The 17303-nt window shown below is 49.6% G+C and overlaps 1 protein-coding gene across 2 annotated transcripts in view; it reads left to right on the top strand.

Moving 5' to 3' along the window:
* The window catches only part of SYT9 (synaptotagmin 9), a 190605-nt gene that overhangs the window by 42723 nt on the left and 130579 nt on the right, over positions 1-17303 (top strand). For both annotated transcript variants that reach the window (XM_047753684.1, XM_047753685.1), the window contains exon 2: positions 10676-11027. In XM_047753684.1, coding sequence (XP_047609640.1) covers positions 10676-11027 — 352 coding nt within the window. The remainder of the gene's footprint in view (positions 1-10675; positions 11028-17303) is intronic.

The raw sequence follows: 17303 nt of genomic DNA, 5'->3' as shown, positions 1-17303 counted from the left end.
TATCATCATTATTCCCTTTTAAAATTGTAAGGTAAAACGTGTTCAGTGGATTAAGTTTCAAAAATACAGAAATTATTCAGCTGAAGGCGTCGTGGTCACGTGGTCACGTGGAAGGGTTATTGATGACGGAATTCTGACGGAGACTGTTCTGGATGATCCCTGAGGTTTCTGCAATACCGCGTTTCCACACTGGTTCAGTTCCCTGCAGCACCTGACCTCTCCTCGGCGCTGTCTGGTCTCGGCCGCTTCCTCCGTCTAGTTGCAGTACCTCGTCCCTGCAAGCACCAGGTGGTATCTTCAAGCTCTTTCTGTGGCTCGACTGTCTCACTAAACGTCCCAGCGTTCTCTTTCTCAGGCCCCCAGACACAGTTGTTTAGAATTAGGAGCATCTTAGGTTCTGAGCCGCCGTGGGTGTGTGCGACGTTGACTCAACGTCTGTCGACCATCAGCATCAGGTCATCCGAGGTCTGAGATGCCTGTGATAACACGATAAATCCCACATACTCACTATTCAGTTTCAACAGTTATCACCCCATAGTCAGTCTTGTTTCATCTATAATTTGAAGCAAATTCCAGACATCATTTCATTGGAATGTTTCCATTGGAATCTATGTCACATAACCACAATACAGTTATCATAGTTAAAAGCAATGAACAATAACCTCTAATATCGTGACAGTTCTAGTCCAGATTTTCTGTGTTTCACAAGTATTTCTTGATTCCGTAGTGTTTTAGGTGCTAAATCCTGTCATTGGTTGTTTCTTTTCTATGACAAGTGGGATGTTGGAAGCGAATTCTGTAGCCACTTCTGGCAACTTTACGAAACCTCATGCATGCATTTTGGGCTATTTACCTTACCCCTGACCTCATCTTCATTTTACTGTTATTTTTCTTTGGCCCCAATTTCCTCACTGAATTTCTCCTGCTGTGCCTCATTATATTTTCAAAGCTGCCTCAAATCCTTTTGCAAAAAGGTAAGCCATGTGTCAGTGAATGGATCACTGATCTTGAGCCAGTTGCCTTTCTTCATTTCGACTTCTTGAATTCAAACCACTTCCTGTCATCCCGGCTTCTGACCATGAGCTTCCCCTGCTGTTCCATGCCCCATCTGCCTCACTTTCTTTTTTCTTTGTTTCTTCTTAGGGCCACACCTGCAGCATATGGAAGTTCCCGGGCTAGGGGTTGAACACAGGATCCAAGCCGCATCTGTGACATACACCGCAGCTCGGGTCGACGTTGGTTCCTTAACCCACTAAGAGAGCCCAGGGATCAGACCCGTGTCTTCCTGGGTACTAATCGGGCTCTGAACCCGCGGAGCCTTGATTCCTTCTGAGCGTCTGCACCCGGTCCTCTGGACCATCGCCCTGGGTCACCTGTGTCCATGCGAGGACTGGACGCAGACACGAACTCTTCAGGTTCCCTTTGAAAATTCCAGTCTTCTGGGATAAAACCAGCTTGGGAGAGCATTGAAGGGGGAGCGCTCAGGACAGGAAGACTGGAGGGGGATCAGAAGTGCCCTCCGTTTTCCTGTTTTTCCCTGAGCTGTTCTGTTGCTGTGAGAAGTAGAGATGGGGCGGGACGGACAGTCAAGGGACTGGCGCCATGGTTCCCAAACTCTGATGCCTTGTTTATCCAGGACAAAGTCCTCACAACTGGGAGGCAAAGTGACAAAATAAGGACAGTATAATGGGTTTATTCATAAAGCTCAGTATTGTGTACTTTAGTGTTTTAAGGGAGTGCCGTTTGTTTTTGATGTTAAAATGTCCTTTCTTGTATGCAGTGGGCATGGCAGAAAAGTGTCGCATGCTTTAAAATAGGTGTTAGCGGAGTAAATAGTGAATCACCTATATCAGTATCCTCATGTTTTGTTCGTGAGTCTGAAAGTCTGAACAAAGAAGAGCTGGCAAGAGGAGGCTGCTTTTATCTGTTTGACGCGGAAGGGAAAGCGTGCGGGGAAACCGAGATTATCATTATTGTAAACAATGTCCTAACTGTCATTCCTCCGTTCCTTGTAAACCACATGGTTACATAAGGACTGTTTTCAGAAAGGTTTGGGGGATCACAGATCCCGGTGCATCTGAGGATGCTGAGCCGCATACACTTTATATCCTACAGCACTTTCAAAAGTGCTTCCCATTTTTTCCTCAGTATTCCTTGCTGTTTGCAAAAAGTTAATGTAGAAGTGAAAGTCCCTTCTAATCCCAACAGAAATAGCTTTGCTATGTTTCCATATGGTTTTCAAGGTATAAATAATTTTAGCCTAAAACATCAATACGTAGAGTATAATCTTGAAAAATATTGAATCACTTTGCTATTACCTGAAACTAAAACTGTAAATCATCTATACGTCAATTAAAAACCATTGATATACATATATTATTTATCAACTATAGACAGTATCTCTTGTTCCCTCAGTTTGGAAGGCAACCTGTAACCTTTCCTTCAGCTTATTTCCTCTTTCTACTTATTAATTTTTGACGACTTTTCTACTAGTTTTTTTTTTTTTCTTTTTTGGCCACCCTGTAGCACATGGAGTCCCCAGCCAGGGATCAGTTGCAGCCTACCCTGCAGGTGCAGCAACACCCGATCCTTTAACCCGTGGTGCCAGGCAGGGCACTGAACTTGTGTCCTGGCGCAGCAGAGATGCCACTGACCCTGTGGCACCACACGGGAAGGCCTCTATTAGTTTTTAATTCTCAAAGTTGGAAACATTTCCATTCTGTTCTGCAACCATACTTAGGGCCTCCATGCCTTGTCTGTTGCTTGATTCTGAGGGTTGAGAATCAGTAAGTGGTGTCTGTGTTGCTAGGAACATAAAATTTCAGTTAATGCAAAACCAAGACCTATACTATGTTGAGAAGTATACGTGAAAAATAATACTGTGATAATTTTTCCTTCTTTAAAAAGATCTCCTCCTGGAATTCCTAATTTTTCTCTTTTTTCTATACTATTTGAAGACAGTTAATGTTATTAAAAATGAAACTCTCCATCTTGTCCTCGATCTTTTCCGATCCTCTTTGTGGGGAGCTCTTGTGCTCCTTCTCCGGGCTGGCCGGGCCCCTCTCCAGGCTGCTCAGAGCCCTTTCGCTGAGACTTCCCCAAACGGGGCTTCTGAGAGGAGAGGGGTTTTCCCTGTACGCTGTGCACACTCCTGTCTCATTTTAATTTCATACATTCATCCTCAAGAAACTTCACGTGGTCAGTGCCTGCAAAGTAATCTCCTGACTTCTTGTGAGTCTGAAGACAGCTTTGTTGGTCCTCACACTTTGTTGATAGTGTGGTTAGGTATAGAATTCTAACTTGATCGTAATTTGTCCCTAGAAGTTTGCAGTGCTCTTGCTTCCTTCCTTCCTTTTTCTTTTCTTTTCTTTCTCTTTCTTTCTTTATTTTCTTTCTCTTTCTTTTTCTCTCTCTCTCTTTCTTTCTTTCTTTCTTTTCTTTCTTTCTTTCCCTTCCTTCCTTCCTTCCTTTCTTCCTTCCTTCCTTCCTTCCTCTCTCTCTCTCTCTCTCTCTCTCTCCTCTCTCTCTCTCTCTCTCTCTCTCTCTCTCTCTTTCTTTATGCTTTTTAGGACCATGCCAGGGGCTAAAGCTGCAGCTGCCAGCCTATGCTACAGCCACAACAATGCCAGATCTTTAACCCACTGAGCGGTGAGGCCGGGGATCAAACCTGCATCCTCATGGATACTAGTTGGCTTTGTAACCTGCTGAGCCACAACTGGAACTCCCTTCTTTCTAGTGCTTTTTTAAGTGGTTTTCATAGGTCTGTGACAAATAATTTCTCTGTGTTTGTATTATTTTTGCCTCTGAGGCTTTTGTGATTTTCTCTAATTTTTATGTTTGGAAATTTCACAATCCTGTGCCTAAGTTAGGGTTATTGTATTAGAAGTGCTCTGTGGACCCCTATCAATTTATCCTTCAATTCTAGGGAATTAAATTTTTTTTTTTATATTTTGTCTTTTTAGGGCCCCAGTCGTGGCATATGGAGGCTCCCAGGCTAGGGGTCTAATCGGAGCTGCAGCCGATGGCCTACACCACAGCCATAGCAACACCAGATCCAAGCTGTGTATGTGATCCACACCACAGCTCACGGCAACACTGGATCCTCAACCCACTGAGAGAGGCCAGGGATCGAACCTGCAACCTCATGGTTCCTAGTCGAATTCGTTTCCACTGTGCCACAATAGGAACTCCAGGAATTAATTTTTAATGACTTTTACATTTATTTTCCTGTCCTAACCTTCTGAAAAACTTCCGATACCAGAAGTTCCCATTGTGGCTCAGTGGAAATGAATCTGACTGGTATCCATGAGGACGCAGATTTGATCGGTCCCTGGCCTTGCTCAGTGGGTTAAGGATCTGGCATTGCCGTGAGCTGTGGTGTAGGCCACAGACGTGGCTCAGATCCCATGTTGCTGTGGCTGTGGTGGAGGCCTGCAGCTGTAGCTCTGATTTGACCCCTAGCCTGGGAACGTCCATATGCCTGGGTGCAGCCCTAAAAAGACAAAAGAAAAAAAAAAACCAAAAACTTAAATATTAAACCTTCTGGATATATACTCTATAGCTCATTTTGCTGGGTTTTTTTGTTTGCTTGTTTTTTTTTTTTTTTTTGCTTAAATTTTCTGAATCTTTGGTTCACATTTACATAGATATGCCCTGATTTTGCCCTCTTTTGCATCTTTCATTTGTTTTAGCAATCATGTTGGCTTCTTTTCCTACGATTTTCTTATTTTGCTCTCTGTTCCATCTCCTAGTGGGCTATTCTTGTGGAGAGAATACATGGAAATTCCCTCAAAAATTTCCACTATGGAAATTTCCTGGAATGAGATGTTTGAAAAGTTCCTGTTTCCTTCTCGATGTATCTCTATTTTCTCTGGGAACATCTTTGTTGTTGCTGCTGCTGCTGCAGCTTCTCTGTGTTGGTGGTGCCGTAAGATTTCTCTGTAACACGGGTGATTCTTTGCAGCTTAGTCCCATTCAAGGAGGAGGCAGCAGAAAAGCCGACCATAAGGCTTTCGTCCAGGAATGCGATTTTAACAGTCAGGGTTTACCCACTTCTAAGGGGATTCCGTTATTATCAGGGGCCCCATTTTTTGCAAGAAGGAGGATTCTGCTCGTGGGGACTCCTTCTCCTACGTCTCCTCTTGCCTTCTCCCCAGACAGACAGGAAAATCCTGGGGAGGATTTCCAGTCACTGAGCGTCTTCGTCTTAGCTGCCGTCTCCCTGAAAAATGTCGGTGTCCTGAGCCTGTGTGAGTGGAGTGGGCCAGGCTGCGGACCCCTCCGGGGTCTGCCCCTCTGCATTTGGGAGGGGGGCTCTGACAAACCCTATCACACCTTCATCCGTATGCTGTCCTCCAGGAAAAAAATGTCACGGATTTTTTTCTGTCACAGTAGAGAGTTGATTTACAGGGCTGTGCCAGTGTCTGCTGTGCAGCATAGCGACCCCGTCATACACGTATACATTCTTTTTCTCACATCATCCATCAGCACCGCCTGTCCGCAGAGGCTGAACACCCTTCCCTGGGCTCCGGGTAGGACCTCATTGCGGATCCATTCTAAATGTAACAGAAAAAAAAAAAAGGAAACCTTGTCTGCTGCTCAGCCCTGCTGTTCTCTTTGTGGTTGTGAGTTTATACTTTGTATTTGTTTCGTGGTGTTTAAGGGGGGGTCAGGAAGGAGAGGATGGTGTGCGTAACTCTGTGCACATGCACCACCATGGATCCCAGTCTCTCTAAATACTTCCCGTTCTTACTGGCACCCGTGTTTCCTCAGCAACTTCAGGTTGAAGCAGCCGTCCTCTCTTCCTGCCAACAGCGTAGGACATTTAAGCTGTTTTTATACCATTCCTTTTTCCATCTCCCGAGTTTGGTTGCAATTGTTGGAATTTAAATATATTTAGTTACCATACCTTTGCTCTTTTAAGTGTTTTTTTTTTTCTTAACAGTTTCATTGAACTTCCTAGTCTCAAAACCAGCAATTATTCAGGTTTAATACACTTTTTGCCATTTTCTTTGCTTATCACCAGTTCTCCTGGTACATCGTCTCTGTCTTCCTTTCTTGGGTTCTCTATTATGACATCAATTTCCGTTCGTTAGGAGAATTTCCACAGATTTGTTGCAGGAAAGGGTACATACATAGTCTATTTTCTGGGTCATTGATGACTTAAAGTGCTTTTCCGTTTTCCTCTTGTGATCACGTGGCTCGCCGCGAAATGCTAGGGCTGCCATCTCCTTTTCTTAGTTAGATCAGGTGCAATCTCAAGGGCCTGCAATTCCCGTTACTGCTGCGGCCATACGTCTCTGTCTTAACCATTATCGTAAGCATCTCCCTGGGTATATGAATTAATTTGCCTCTTGCATTAATTCGTTTTGCGTCACGTGTCATTTAGTCTGATGGCTCAGCTTGATTGGCATCTTCCAAGTTGCTCATTTGGCCCAAGTTGTTGTTGTTGTTGTTGCTGTCGTCTTTTTGTGTAAATTATTCTCCCTGTCCCTTCACAGTTCAGCAGGGCAGTTATTGTCCCTCTGCCCACAGGCAGGGCAGGCGCTCAAGCTTTGTTCTCATTGGGCAATAGTATTTGTCATTCTAAACCAAGTCTCCAGGCTTGCAGGGACCCCTTGGAGCTGCAGGTGTCCAGCTGGGAGGTCTGCCGGCTCGAGGGGCGTCATGGGTCTCGTGTTCAGAGTCCGGGGTGCTGATGCAGCACAGCGTGGCCTGCGGGGAGGCCAACAGCCAGCAGAAGAGGGTCCTGATGGTCAGGCCCGATTAGAGGGCACCCCCGGGAGGACGCCCTCCATGGCGGCTCTGGGCACAGGGCACGCACAGTCACCCCAACCAGCAACACCCCCCGGGATCTGGGTCAGAACCACGTTACCCTTTGCTTCCTTTTATTCCTGAATCCCCAGCTGGTTATTCTCTTGACTCCTGGACAGAGGACCAATTACACTTTTCTATTCTTCAGAAAATTATACCGTAAGTGCCAAAGAATATACATCAAATACATGTAACTTCAAGATCAATAATGAAAGAAATGGCCATGTACCTAGCATGTAACTAAGCAGTAACTCCTTTCTAAAATAAAGTGGAGTTCCTGTTGTGGCTCAGTGGGTTATGAACCCAACTAGTATCCATGAGGATGCAGGTTCGATCCCTGGCCTCGCTCAGTGGGTTAAGAATCCGGTATTGCGGAAAGCTGTGGCGTAGGTCACAGATGTGGCTTGGATCCGGTGTTGCCGTGGCTGTGGCATGGGCCTCAACTGCAGCTCCAATTCAACCCTTAGCCTGGGAGCTGCCACGTGCCACAGGTGAGGCCATAAAATGTATAAACAAATAAATAAAATAAAGCTATTTTATGATTCCAAGTGGACTCTCCCGTCCCTTTCCTGAGGCCGTGGGTCTGAGGTGTGTGTATATGTGGCCTGAACACACTTTTAAGAGGGAAAGAGGTGACGTCAAAAATCACCCTGGATGGTGGTGTTTATTGGCCAACGTTTTGCCGTGATAGCAAACACTGTTGAGATCTTCGTGACTTAAAGAAAACATCGAGTATTGAGGTTTTACTCGTGGACCTGTGGATCAGGTGCCGCTCCGCCCCAGTGTGTGCCAGGCCTAAGTGTGCTCCTCACTCTAGGCTTTGGCCTGCGGGTCTTCGCTCATGGCCCCGGGGCCGAAACACAGCCCTTATTTAAGACCCCTTCCTCTCGGCAGAAGGTGGGTGCCCAAGAGTCCTCATGGGCCGTGTCTACTCATTTCATGGACCAGAGCAAGTCATGTGGCCAAAGGCCAACAGAAGGTGATTGGGGCTTAGGCTGTTCTTGGAATTAGCACATCACCCTCCTATGTGGAATCTAAAATAAGGCACAAATGGACCTAACTTCAGAACAGAAAGAAACTCACTCATGGACAAAGAGAACAGACTTGTGGTTGCCAAGGGGGAGGGGGAAGGAGTGGGAAGGACTGGGAATTTGGGGTGAATAGATGCAAACTATTGCATGTGGAGCGGATGAGCAATGAGGTCCTGCTGTGCAGCACAGGGAACTCTATCCCATCACTTGTGATGGGACATGATGGAAACTATTACAAGAAAAAGAATGTATCGATATGTATAACTGGGTCACTTTCCTGTACAGCAGAAAGTGACAGAATATTGTAAATCAACCATAATAAAAATTTTTTTAAAAATAAATGTTAAGAAAAAGAAATAAATAAATAAACAAACGCTACTGCCTTCTGGTGTCCTTCTGCTCCAGCCTCTGTCAGCGGTCTCCTGGTGGTGTCTGTGTCAGGACGGTGCTGCAGTGATTAACAGGATGCAGGGATGGGTTTGGGATTACAAAATGCATTAAGGGATTTCAGTGTGTGGTGGAGCTTGTTTTGCTTTCAGATTTGGTTGGAGGGGGTGGGGTTGATGTCTTCTCTGGCAGCCTGATTAACTGGGAGAGGGTCTCCTCCTTCCTTGAGCCCTCCTGCTCCCACCTATCAGAAAAGTTTCACCCGCACATTTTCCACCGTGCCGGTGAGCCTGTGGCCAGGCCATGCCCTCGGCTACCGGTGGTGGGGCTCTGGGAGGCGTGACGTCTAGTGCCCCTCGCTCTGCACCCTGACTCCGCTCCCTAGCCCCCATCCCTGCCCTTTTGCTCTGCACCTGGGATTTTTACCTCTTTTTTAACCTTCGGCGCCCCTTCATTTGCTGGTGTTAAATGTTCAGCCCTGACTGCCTTCCCTTTAAAGCAAGCCCAGAAATTTCTCTGCGTTGCTGGGTGCTGATGGATGGATGGTACCTGTCCTTGTTTTCCACGGTTGCACAGGTTGCTTGTCCCATGTCAGTGTTTCGTGAGGGGAGAAGTAGGATAAGCCAAGATTTTGAGTTTGGCTGCCCATGGTGAAGCTGAAACTCCCGTGTTTCCAAACAGAGACATACTGTTGTCCCAACACAAGGGCAAAGTTTCATCGGGAGGCATAGACGAGGTCCATTAGATCCATCACCAGCCCTGGCGGCTGGCTTTCTGTCAAGAGCAATTTTTCATGCAGAAATTGCTTTATTATTTCGTAAGACTCATCAAGTGCCTTCAGAGTCATGTTGCAAAGCCTGTGGACTGCAGGTGGTCAGCTTGACTTGGTAGGTAAGTGACTCATGGGAGGGGCTCACGTGCCTGTCTCGGCAGAGATGCCGATGGCTCATGTCATGGGTTGTCGGTGTGCTCTGGATGCTGAAACTGTGACTCTTCAGTAGCTGACTCCGAAGTCTCCCCTCGCTAGTGTGTGAGTCTGTGGAGGTGCGTCTGTGTCTCTCACCTCCTCCACTGTATCTCTGAAGCCTGGCGCAGTCGCTGACATGTAATAAACATCCAGAGAACTTTGGCTGAAGCATTGAAAACGTTAATGATGGACAGGAAAGGCAGAGCCGGGGGAGGGGGGGGGGCGGGTCCTTGGGGCTCCTGGGTGTAATGGAGCCCCATAAAGGGGTGTCCTTTAAAGAGAGGAGTTCATAGCGCCACAGTGCCAGGACATGAGTCCAGGCTGATGCCTCACCCTCTACTGTACGGGGGGGGTGGACTGTGTTCTGAGAGTGAGGACGCAGCCGCTGGACACTGTACTGCCACGGACCCTCGCTGAGGCCAGGGGGCCACGGTCCATGTAGCAGATGATGCTGTTGCCTGCATAGCCCCTCTCCCTGCCCTCAGATCCTGCCTGCTGACCACCGAGGCCAGCCCCTGTGTTTATTTATTTATGTGGGAATTTTCTGGCTATGGCAGCTCTTTGCCACCCATGCTACAGGTTGGAAATGCCGCTTAGAGCTGCCCTCAAATCAGTGACTGAAGAGGGTTGATGTCATGAACAGCCTGGCCCCGGCCCCTGGCGTGTGCAGCTCCCCCAGCAAGTTAACCTCTGGTCCCCCTGGTGGCAGCTGGCTTGATAAAGTCCCCGTTCCTGGATGCTATCCTACTCCCCTGGATCAGCACTCCACTTCCCTACCTGGGTCATTTCCCCACCCCCCAGCTGGATCACGTCCCCTCTCCCGTACCTGGACCGCTTCCCATCCCCCTACCTGGATCACGTCCCCTCCCCCCTACCTGGTTCGCTCCCCTGCGCCTCTCCCTGCGTTTTCTTTACCTTCTGAATAAACGTCTTGCCCTTGAGTACTGCTCTCAGCTATGCCACTAGCGAAACCCAAACTGTGCCAGTCGTCCTTGGGTCCTGGGCACCCGACCACTGGGTGGTGGGTAATCTTTGGGCGTGAGGGAGGACTTGATCTCCCTTCTGCTTGGACCTCTTGTCTGACAAAGCTGTTATTTAAGTATTCCCAAATTACATCATTCAGCTCTCTGAGATGGCCAAGGAATTTTCAAGGACAGTTGGAACTGTCCAGCTGCCAGAGTGTAAATGATTTGTGTTGCCAGGGGACGATCCCTGGTTCCCTGAATATACCCTCTCTCTTGCTGGCGCAGGCTGCTTGTTGTGTCTAAACTGCCTTCACGTTGCCTCCTCTGAGCCTGTGTCTGAGTCCTCACTGTTCCTGCCTCAGGGTTGGGTGACTCCGGGGCGTCTCCAGCCTGGCCGTCCGCAGTGGCTCCAGGGATGCGTGGATGAGAGGGCCCGTTCTGCCCCTGCGCGCAGGGGGAGGGCCCAGGGGGGGGAGCCGTCCCGCTGACCTTTGACCTTTGCTTCTCTGCAGATATCTCGGTGAGCCTGCTGACGCTTGTGGTCACTGCCTGTGGCCTCGCCCTCTTCGGCGTGTCTCTCTTCGTGTCTTGGAAGCTCTGCTGGGTTCCGTGGCGAGAACGAGGCCTGTTCTCTGGTAGCAAAGACAACAACCAGGAGCCTCTTAACGACACGGACACGGAGACCAATGAGCAGGAGAACAGCGAGGGCCTCCCAGACCCTCCCACCCCTTGTCCAGACTCCTCCATGAAGATCAGCCACACGTCCCCCGACATTCCCCTCTCGACCCAGCCCGGGGACCAGGAGAACTGTGCCCATGGCGTCCGAGTCCAGCGCCAAGTCACAGAGCCCACCTCCTCAGCTCGGTCAGTACCAACCCCCTCCCTTCGCGTGCAAGCCGGGCGCCCCCAACCCCTTCTCCGGGCGGCCGTGGCCTTGATCAGCCCAGGAGCCTGTGCTCCTTCCCGTGTCCCTTTGGTATCAGTGACATGGCTTTGGGAGACCCTGACCGATGCTCTCCGTGCTTGAGTTAGGCTCCAGAGCACGGCTTAGTCTCTGCTGAGCTCCCGATACTGAGCGTTAGCAGGGCTAAGACTCAGCGTTTCCTCTACCGCCTAAGAACTTGCACCATTTTATTATCACTCAAACTTTATGTGAGCTGCAGTCCGTTAGCATTTTCATCTCACAGAAGAAGCGAAACCGAAGTCGAGGAGATTGAGAGACAAAGTCGTAGACTGGTCCACACCCAGCTCAGGGTTTGAACCCTGGTTAGACAATACCAGAGCCTGGGTTTTGACCCAGTCTTCTGTGCTGCTACGGAATTCACTCCCTGTGCCTCAGACCTCGCCTAGCTGTCACACAGGCTCTCTGTAGATGCCATGCAGTGGCTGGAGGTCCTTGTCCATGTCCAGCCTTTTCAAGGTCTCCAGAGTTCCCAGGCCTGGGGTCCCTCTCGTCCCGCGGGCTGGGTGCTTTGTGCTCTTCTGCAGTGAGAAACAGCAAGGGCTCTGGGGTCCAGCGAGCAGTCTTCACCTAGAAGCGTGAGACTGGGCTCCTCTCTTTCTTCTTCCTGTCGTGTGAAAGAGGAATCGTGATGGAGTTTTGTGGGGTTTTTTTTTCTTTTGTCTTTTTAGGGCCTCACCCATAGCATATGGAGGTTCCCAGGCTAGGGGTTGAATCAGAACTGCAGCTGCCAGCTTATACCACAGCCACAGCAACGCCTGATCCGAGCCATGTCTGCCACCTACACCGCAGCTCACACCAATGCAAGATCCTTAACCCACTAAGCAAGGCCAGGAAGTGAACCTGCGTCCTCATGGATGCTAATCAGATTCCTTTCCACTGAGCCACGATGGGAAGTCCAGGAATGGGGATGGGTTTTAAGAATGAGATGCTAACCTGTGCACGCAGGCTTTGCACAAGCCCACACCTAGTTCGGACTCCACCCCATCAGCTGCCATTTTGCCTTCAGTCCTGCTGTCCTCTTCGTCGTCACTGAGGCCACCTCTCCCACGACACAGATGCATAAAGGTGGCTTTGTGGTTAAACTGCCAATTGTGCATCACTGGATGTAAAAATTCACTCTCAGTAAGTAAGAACTTAAGGAAAAGAGACTCTGGAAGCAGCTTTGTTTCATTTCTTTAAATGAAATTATTTGGGAGCTCTCTCGGGGCACAGCAGGTTAAGCATCCAGTGTTGTCACTGCAGCGGCTTGTGTCACTGCCTTCGCACGGGTTTAGTCCCTGGCCCAGGAACTTCCACATGCCATGGGCGTGGCTCAAAACAAAACAAAAATAATTAAATAAAATGAAAATATTTGCTTGAGTGATAGCTGGAGGAATAACACGTGCTGTCATTTGGAAAGTACAAGCACGGTTTCAGTTTTTTTTTTTTTAATCTTTTTTTATTCTCTAGAAACAGAAATAAGATTTGACCCTTTTTTATGTTAATCGAGTTTATCCTGGAGGCTCTGCTTATTCACATTGAGTGGGATGGAACATGACAGTTTATAATTTCATTTTTTCAGAAACCTTTTTTAGTATCATTTTCAATTCTGAATCAAAGAGCTTTACCTAAAATATTCCTCTGTGAGGAAATGGATGGTTGTTTGCCATTTGATTTAGAAGAAATCCTCAGATTTTATCATTGGCATTTCTCTTCAGATTTAAGACATAAACATAACTGGATGCTGCCCTGGAATTTATGCAGCGGTGCAGACTCCTTATAAAAGCCTCCAGTGCCTTCGGATGGAGTTGCCCTTGAAATGGTCCCTATTTGGTTTTACTCTTACATGTTAATTTTTCGGATCGGGGTTCCATCCGTACATAGAGTTGGGCTCTGTTTTTATTAGATGACAGTGCTGAGAACTCTGCTGTGATTCTCATGAATGGATAGCAGTCGTACCCCTCTAATTGATCACAGGGTTTATGCTAGAAAAATGTGCACACCAAGGAACAGATTGCGTTGGGAACTCTCCCAGCCAAGGATATCCTCACCACTGAGTTGTAGAAGTTGGGTAGACGAGGAAAAATAAAAGAGCGAGTCAAGGAATTATCCCTGTAAAATGCATTTTCCATCTAGATTTATTCTAGTCTCGGAGTCGTGCGATTAAATTCTCTCTTCTGGTGCCCAAATCAACCTTCGTAATAGTTGCCTGCCGTAAAGCCCCTGGCTTTCCAGCTGCACCTGCCCTCAGGCTGATCGTTTGCCTCGTTATTGCGTCTCAGACATTCTTATCTAAGTTCCTGCTGACCTCGTTTTATGCGCTATGCCTGGAAGCACACATCTTTGGCTCCTGTTCTTACTGTAATGAGAAGGGTGTGGTCTTCTGATGTTTTAGGGTTGTGTTGTCTCTCTCACACACGCACACACACCCTTTTTACTGACAAAGTGGGGAAATGAATGAAATTTCCTTCAACACGCCAGCGCCTTTTTAGCCTTCTTTTTTAAGGAACAGTTTTGATGCCGTATCTGGGAGGGAGGAGGTATTCTTTGCTGAGATGGAGCTGAACCGTCTGCTCTGCTGGTTATTATTTTTGCTCCCTTCTTTCTCATTGTGTTCTTTACTTTCTCACCACCGCCACTTTCTTTCCTGCTGCTTCCTTCTTGCGTCTCGTTAATCACGGGTCCCAAAGGTCCCGGGACACCAGTGGGCCCGAGCACACAAAGCTGAGGCTCCCAGTCGAGGGCCTCCTCCCGTCTCGGTGGTTGGCACAGCTTCTGCCCGGGCATGTGAACCAGAGGTCTCGCCCTCAGCTGGCCTCTGCAGCTGGGATTTGCTTGGCTCCCACCACCGCCTTCTGGAACGTTCTAAAGGGGAGCTCGGGTCCATCTTCTAAGAGCGTTTCTGGTCAGGGTGACTTTCTCTTGGTCTTCCGAGACCAAGCGCCTTAGCGTTCTGTTCCTAGTTAGCTCAGTTCCTGGCAGAACCCTCCAGAATTCCTCTTCATTCCTTTTTATATGAAATCCCTTTTGTGTCATGACCTACTATCCTGGGAATGTGGATCGTTTTGTTCAGAATTTGTCGATACCGGAACATTTTAAAAGTCTCTACTCCAAATATATGAAAATCCCTGGGCCCTCAAAATAGAGGGAACCTTGAAAGGCCAGCTCATCCGCCTCCTGCTTCGTGTCCCAGGAGGAAAGTCCCATCTCTCTCTAAGACTTCTCACATTTCCTTTTTAACCCCTTGGTTTTGTAAAAGTGTCCGTGACCACACCGCAGACTCCTGATCCAGCCTGGTAAGCCCTGTGCACTGTGCCACAGGCCTCTCCTGCCCGCTGCCGGCCCCACCTCCAGGCCAGGGCCAGCCCGGCCCTGAGACCGAATGCTCCCATGCACTCGGGGAAGAGGCTTGACCCGGACAGGCTCGTCACACTGCGGCTCCACCGGCCTCTCTGCAGCCCTTGTTCTTTTCCGTGCTGGGCTCCGTGGCCGCCTTAATGTCCCAGCGAAAATGTCCCCTCCTGGGAAGAGCCTCCTTGGCCCCTGCCGAAGCACGTGTCTGCCCTCCGTGCCCTCCGCCCTGCATCCTCCCCCGCATTGTTTTCCTGTCTCTTCTTCCCAGGGTTAAAATCTACTTCTACCCGTGCGATTGCTCACTTGCTGCCTGCGTCTCCCTCCGTATCCCGAGTTCCGTGAGCGCAAGGACCACGTCTGCTTTGTTTCTGCTTCTCGTTCGAACTCCCGGTGCAGCTCCTGGCACAGAATTTCTCCATTTATGGTTGACAGGGTGCACTCGTCAGTCTCAGGCCACTTGTCTCGGGTTTCTGCTGACAAAAATGGCAAAGCACCAAACTGTCCCCGAGCAGCGGCTGCAGTAGCGCTGCTGTCCCCGAGCAGCGGCTGCAGTGGTGAGAAGCGGGCGGAAGGTCGCTTGCCCTGGTGGCACATACGTTAGGAGCCGTACCTTCAGACTTTTGACCTTGTCTCTGAACTAAACACCCTGTAGCGTCCCAGGGACAGTGCGACAGCATCGACAGCAGACCCTCTGCGTCTTCCAAATTCGAGTCTCGTTCGTTACTGGCCCTTAACTCTGGGAAGCAGGAAAGTAGGATTCAGTGTGGTGATTACTCTATGAATAGCACAGTTGCATGAGGCCATATTTTTCATGGTGCTGAGAGCACTGGTTAGATGTAAGCATTTAAAACATACTCTCTTAGTTATTCAGATTTTAATAAACGGACAGATTCAAAAACAGACATGGCCCAGACCCCTTTCAACTTCTAAGACGTCCTGAAACCAGATACGAATATGTGTTTCCTCTGCTGGGATCTAAGGAGGGGAAACGCTGACGTCCGTGGCATCCTTGTCCTTACTCTAGACACATGTGCAAGGCGTTTGCCACGCGCAGAGCTCTGTACTCTGTGCTGGTAATAAAGAGGAGCCAGGACACACCTCGGCCTTGGAAGGGGAAATACGTGACAGCACTGCTGGCCATACACACCGAAGGGCTCGAGGGGTTCTGTAGGGATGAATCTGGCAAGATCGTATAAGCCGCGGGGGACCGAGTGAAGACCGGATCCGGGGTCCGGTTCATGCCTGTGACAGTGAGGACCTGACGTCAGTGGGAAGCAGTGGGAATGGGAAGAGACAGGAGGTTGAGCTGCCTGAGAGAAGGTGTTGCTGGACGGAGGCTCACGTTAGCAGTGGGGACAAAATACTGGAAGATGCCAGTGAGGTTTCCTGTCTGACTTAGGACGGGGTGGGAGAAGCCAGGCTTGCATTTGCTGGCCAATGCCCCTCCACTGGCCACAGCCTGGTGCCTCCATCCGCCTTAGCTCCCTGCCCCGGGAGCCTCTGAATCCCAGAATAAAGCCTCAGATGCCGTCTCCTCCTGCCCTCGTAGTCATTGTCCCTCTGCTTCCTGCCTTTCTCTGTGTCGCTCACAGTTCAGCAGAACCCAGCTCTCTCCTCTCCATCACCAGGGAAGATTCCAAGAAGGCAAAGGGCCCCCATTTCTGCTCTTTCCAAACTTCCCTGTCCTGACTTGGACTCGTAAAGAAACCCAGGAGGGTTCTGAGGTCTCAGTCCGCCCCTCTGTGTTCTCTGGACCCCAACGCCTTGTTAACACCGGTGACTTAGAACCAGGGAAGGGAGCACATCCGGCCTCTGTCTCGGAGTTGAGAGAGGGCGGAGCGGGTGTCCTTGTCTGTGTTGCACAGGAAACCCAGTGATGGGAGGGATGCTGGCCATTCTGAGCTCTGGTTCTCACCCAGGGCCTGGGATGTCGGATGTGAGCACGTGTGAGGTGAAAGCTGCCGGGGCAGAAGAGCCGACGGGTCCCATCCTGCTGGAGAGCTGGGCGCCACGAGGAGAACTCAGCCGATTTCCCTCGGAGCTCCAGAGTGTCAGCCGGAGGCTGAGGAGCAGGAGGCCGGGTGGAGGAGGCAGGCTCGGCCCCAGCACCATCGCACCTGGGACAGGTTCCCAAGCCAGAGGGCTTCTTTCACCCTCTGTCTAACCCTGGTCCGTCCCTACCCCCTCTGCCCTGGTTTATAGCTAGTGTACAACCATCTCTTCACTCCTGGCCAGTCCTTTCCTTGAAGGCGGCGGCTGGGCTCTGTCTCTCTGTGCCTTCCAGTCTGGCTAACGCCTTGCTTTTTCGCACATTCGAATTTGCTGGATTGCAGTCATGTCTTCTTTCTTAAGATGCAGTGGAGGAGGCTGGCTTCGGGGGCTGTGGTTCAGGAACTGAACTTTATTTGGGGGCTCAAAGTGGGACCCTAGAACAGGTTGATTTAAATTTGAGGAGCGGAGGAGCAGCCTGTGGGCACCTGGCTCTCCTGGCCCTTGGCTGCAGCTCGGCGAGGCTCAGATTCCTTCAGGCATGAAGGTGTGGTTTTGAGCTTATGCGAAATCTGCTTTCCAATCTGGTCGGTCGTCTTGGAAGTTAGGTCTTCTCCAGGCCCAGCCTCTGGTCCTCCAGCCCAGCCAGCTCCAGTCGTGCTGCCGTCTTCCTTGCCTGTTTCACGAAAGGAAAATGGCCTCTGCCCCCCACCCCCGACGGGGCTGGGAAGCGGGGGCAGAGGCTCAGTCCCAGGCAGCTTCTGTGGGACAGTGTTACGGTGGGACTGTCCCCCTTCTCAGCACGTGCCCTGGGGGACCACCTCTCCCTCTGTTCATGGAACACAGTAAGTCCT

The sequence above is a fragment of the Phacochoerus africanus genome, chromosome 11 (genome assembly GCF_016906955.1).
Source record: "Phacochoerus africanus isolate WHEZ1 chromosome 11, ROS_Pafr_v1, whole genome shotgun sequence".
NCBI classification, from domain to species: domain Eukaryota; kingdom Metazoa; phylum Chordata; class Mammalia; order Artiodactyla; family Suidae; genus Phacochoerus; species Phacochoerus africanus.
The sequence above is the reverse complement of the archived record's forward strand: the minus strand, read 5'-3'. Positions and strand labels throughout refer to the sequence as shown.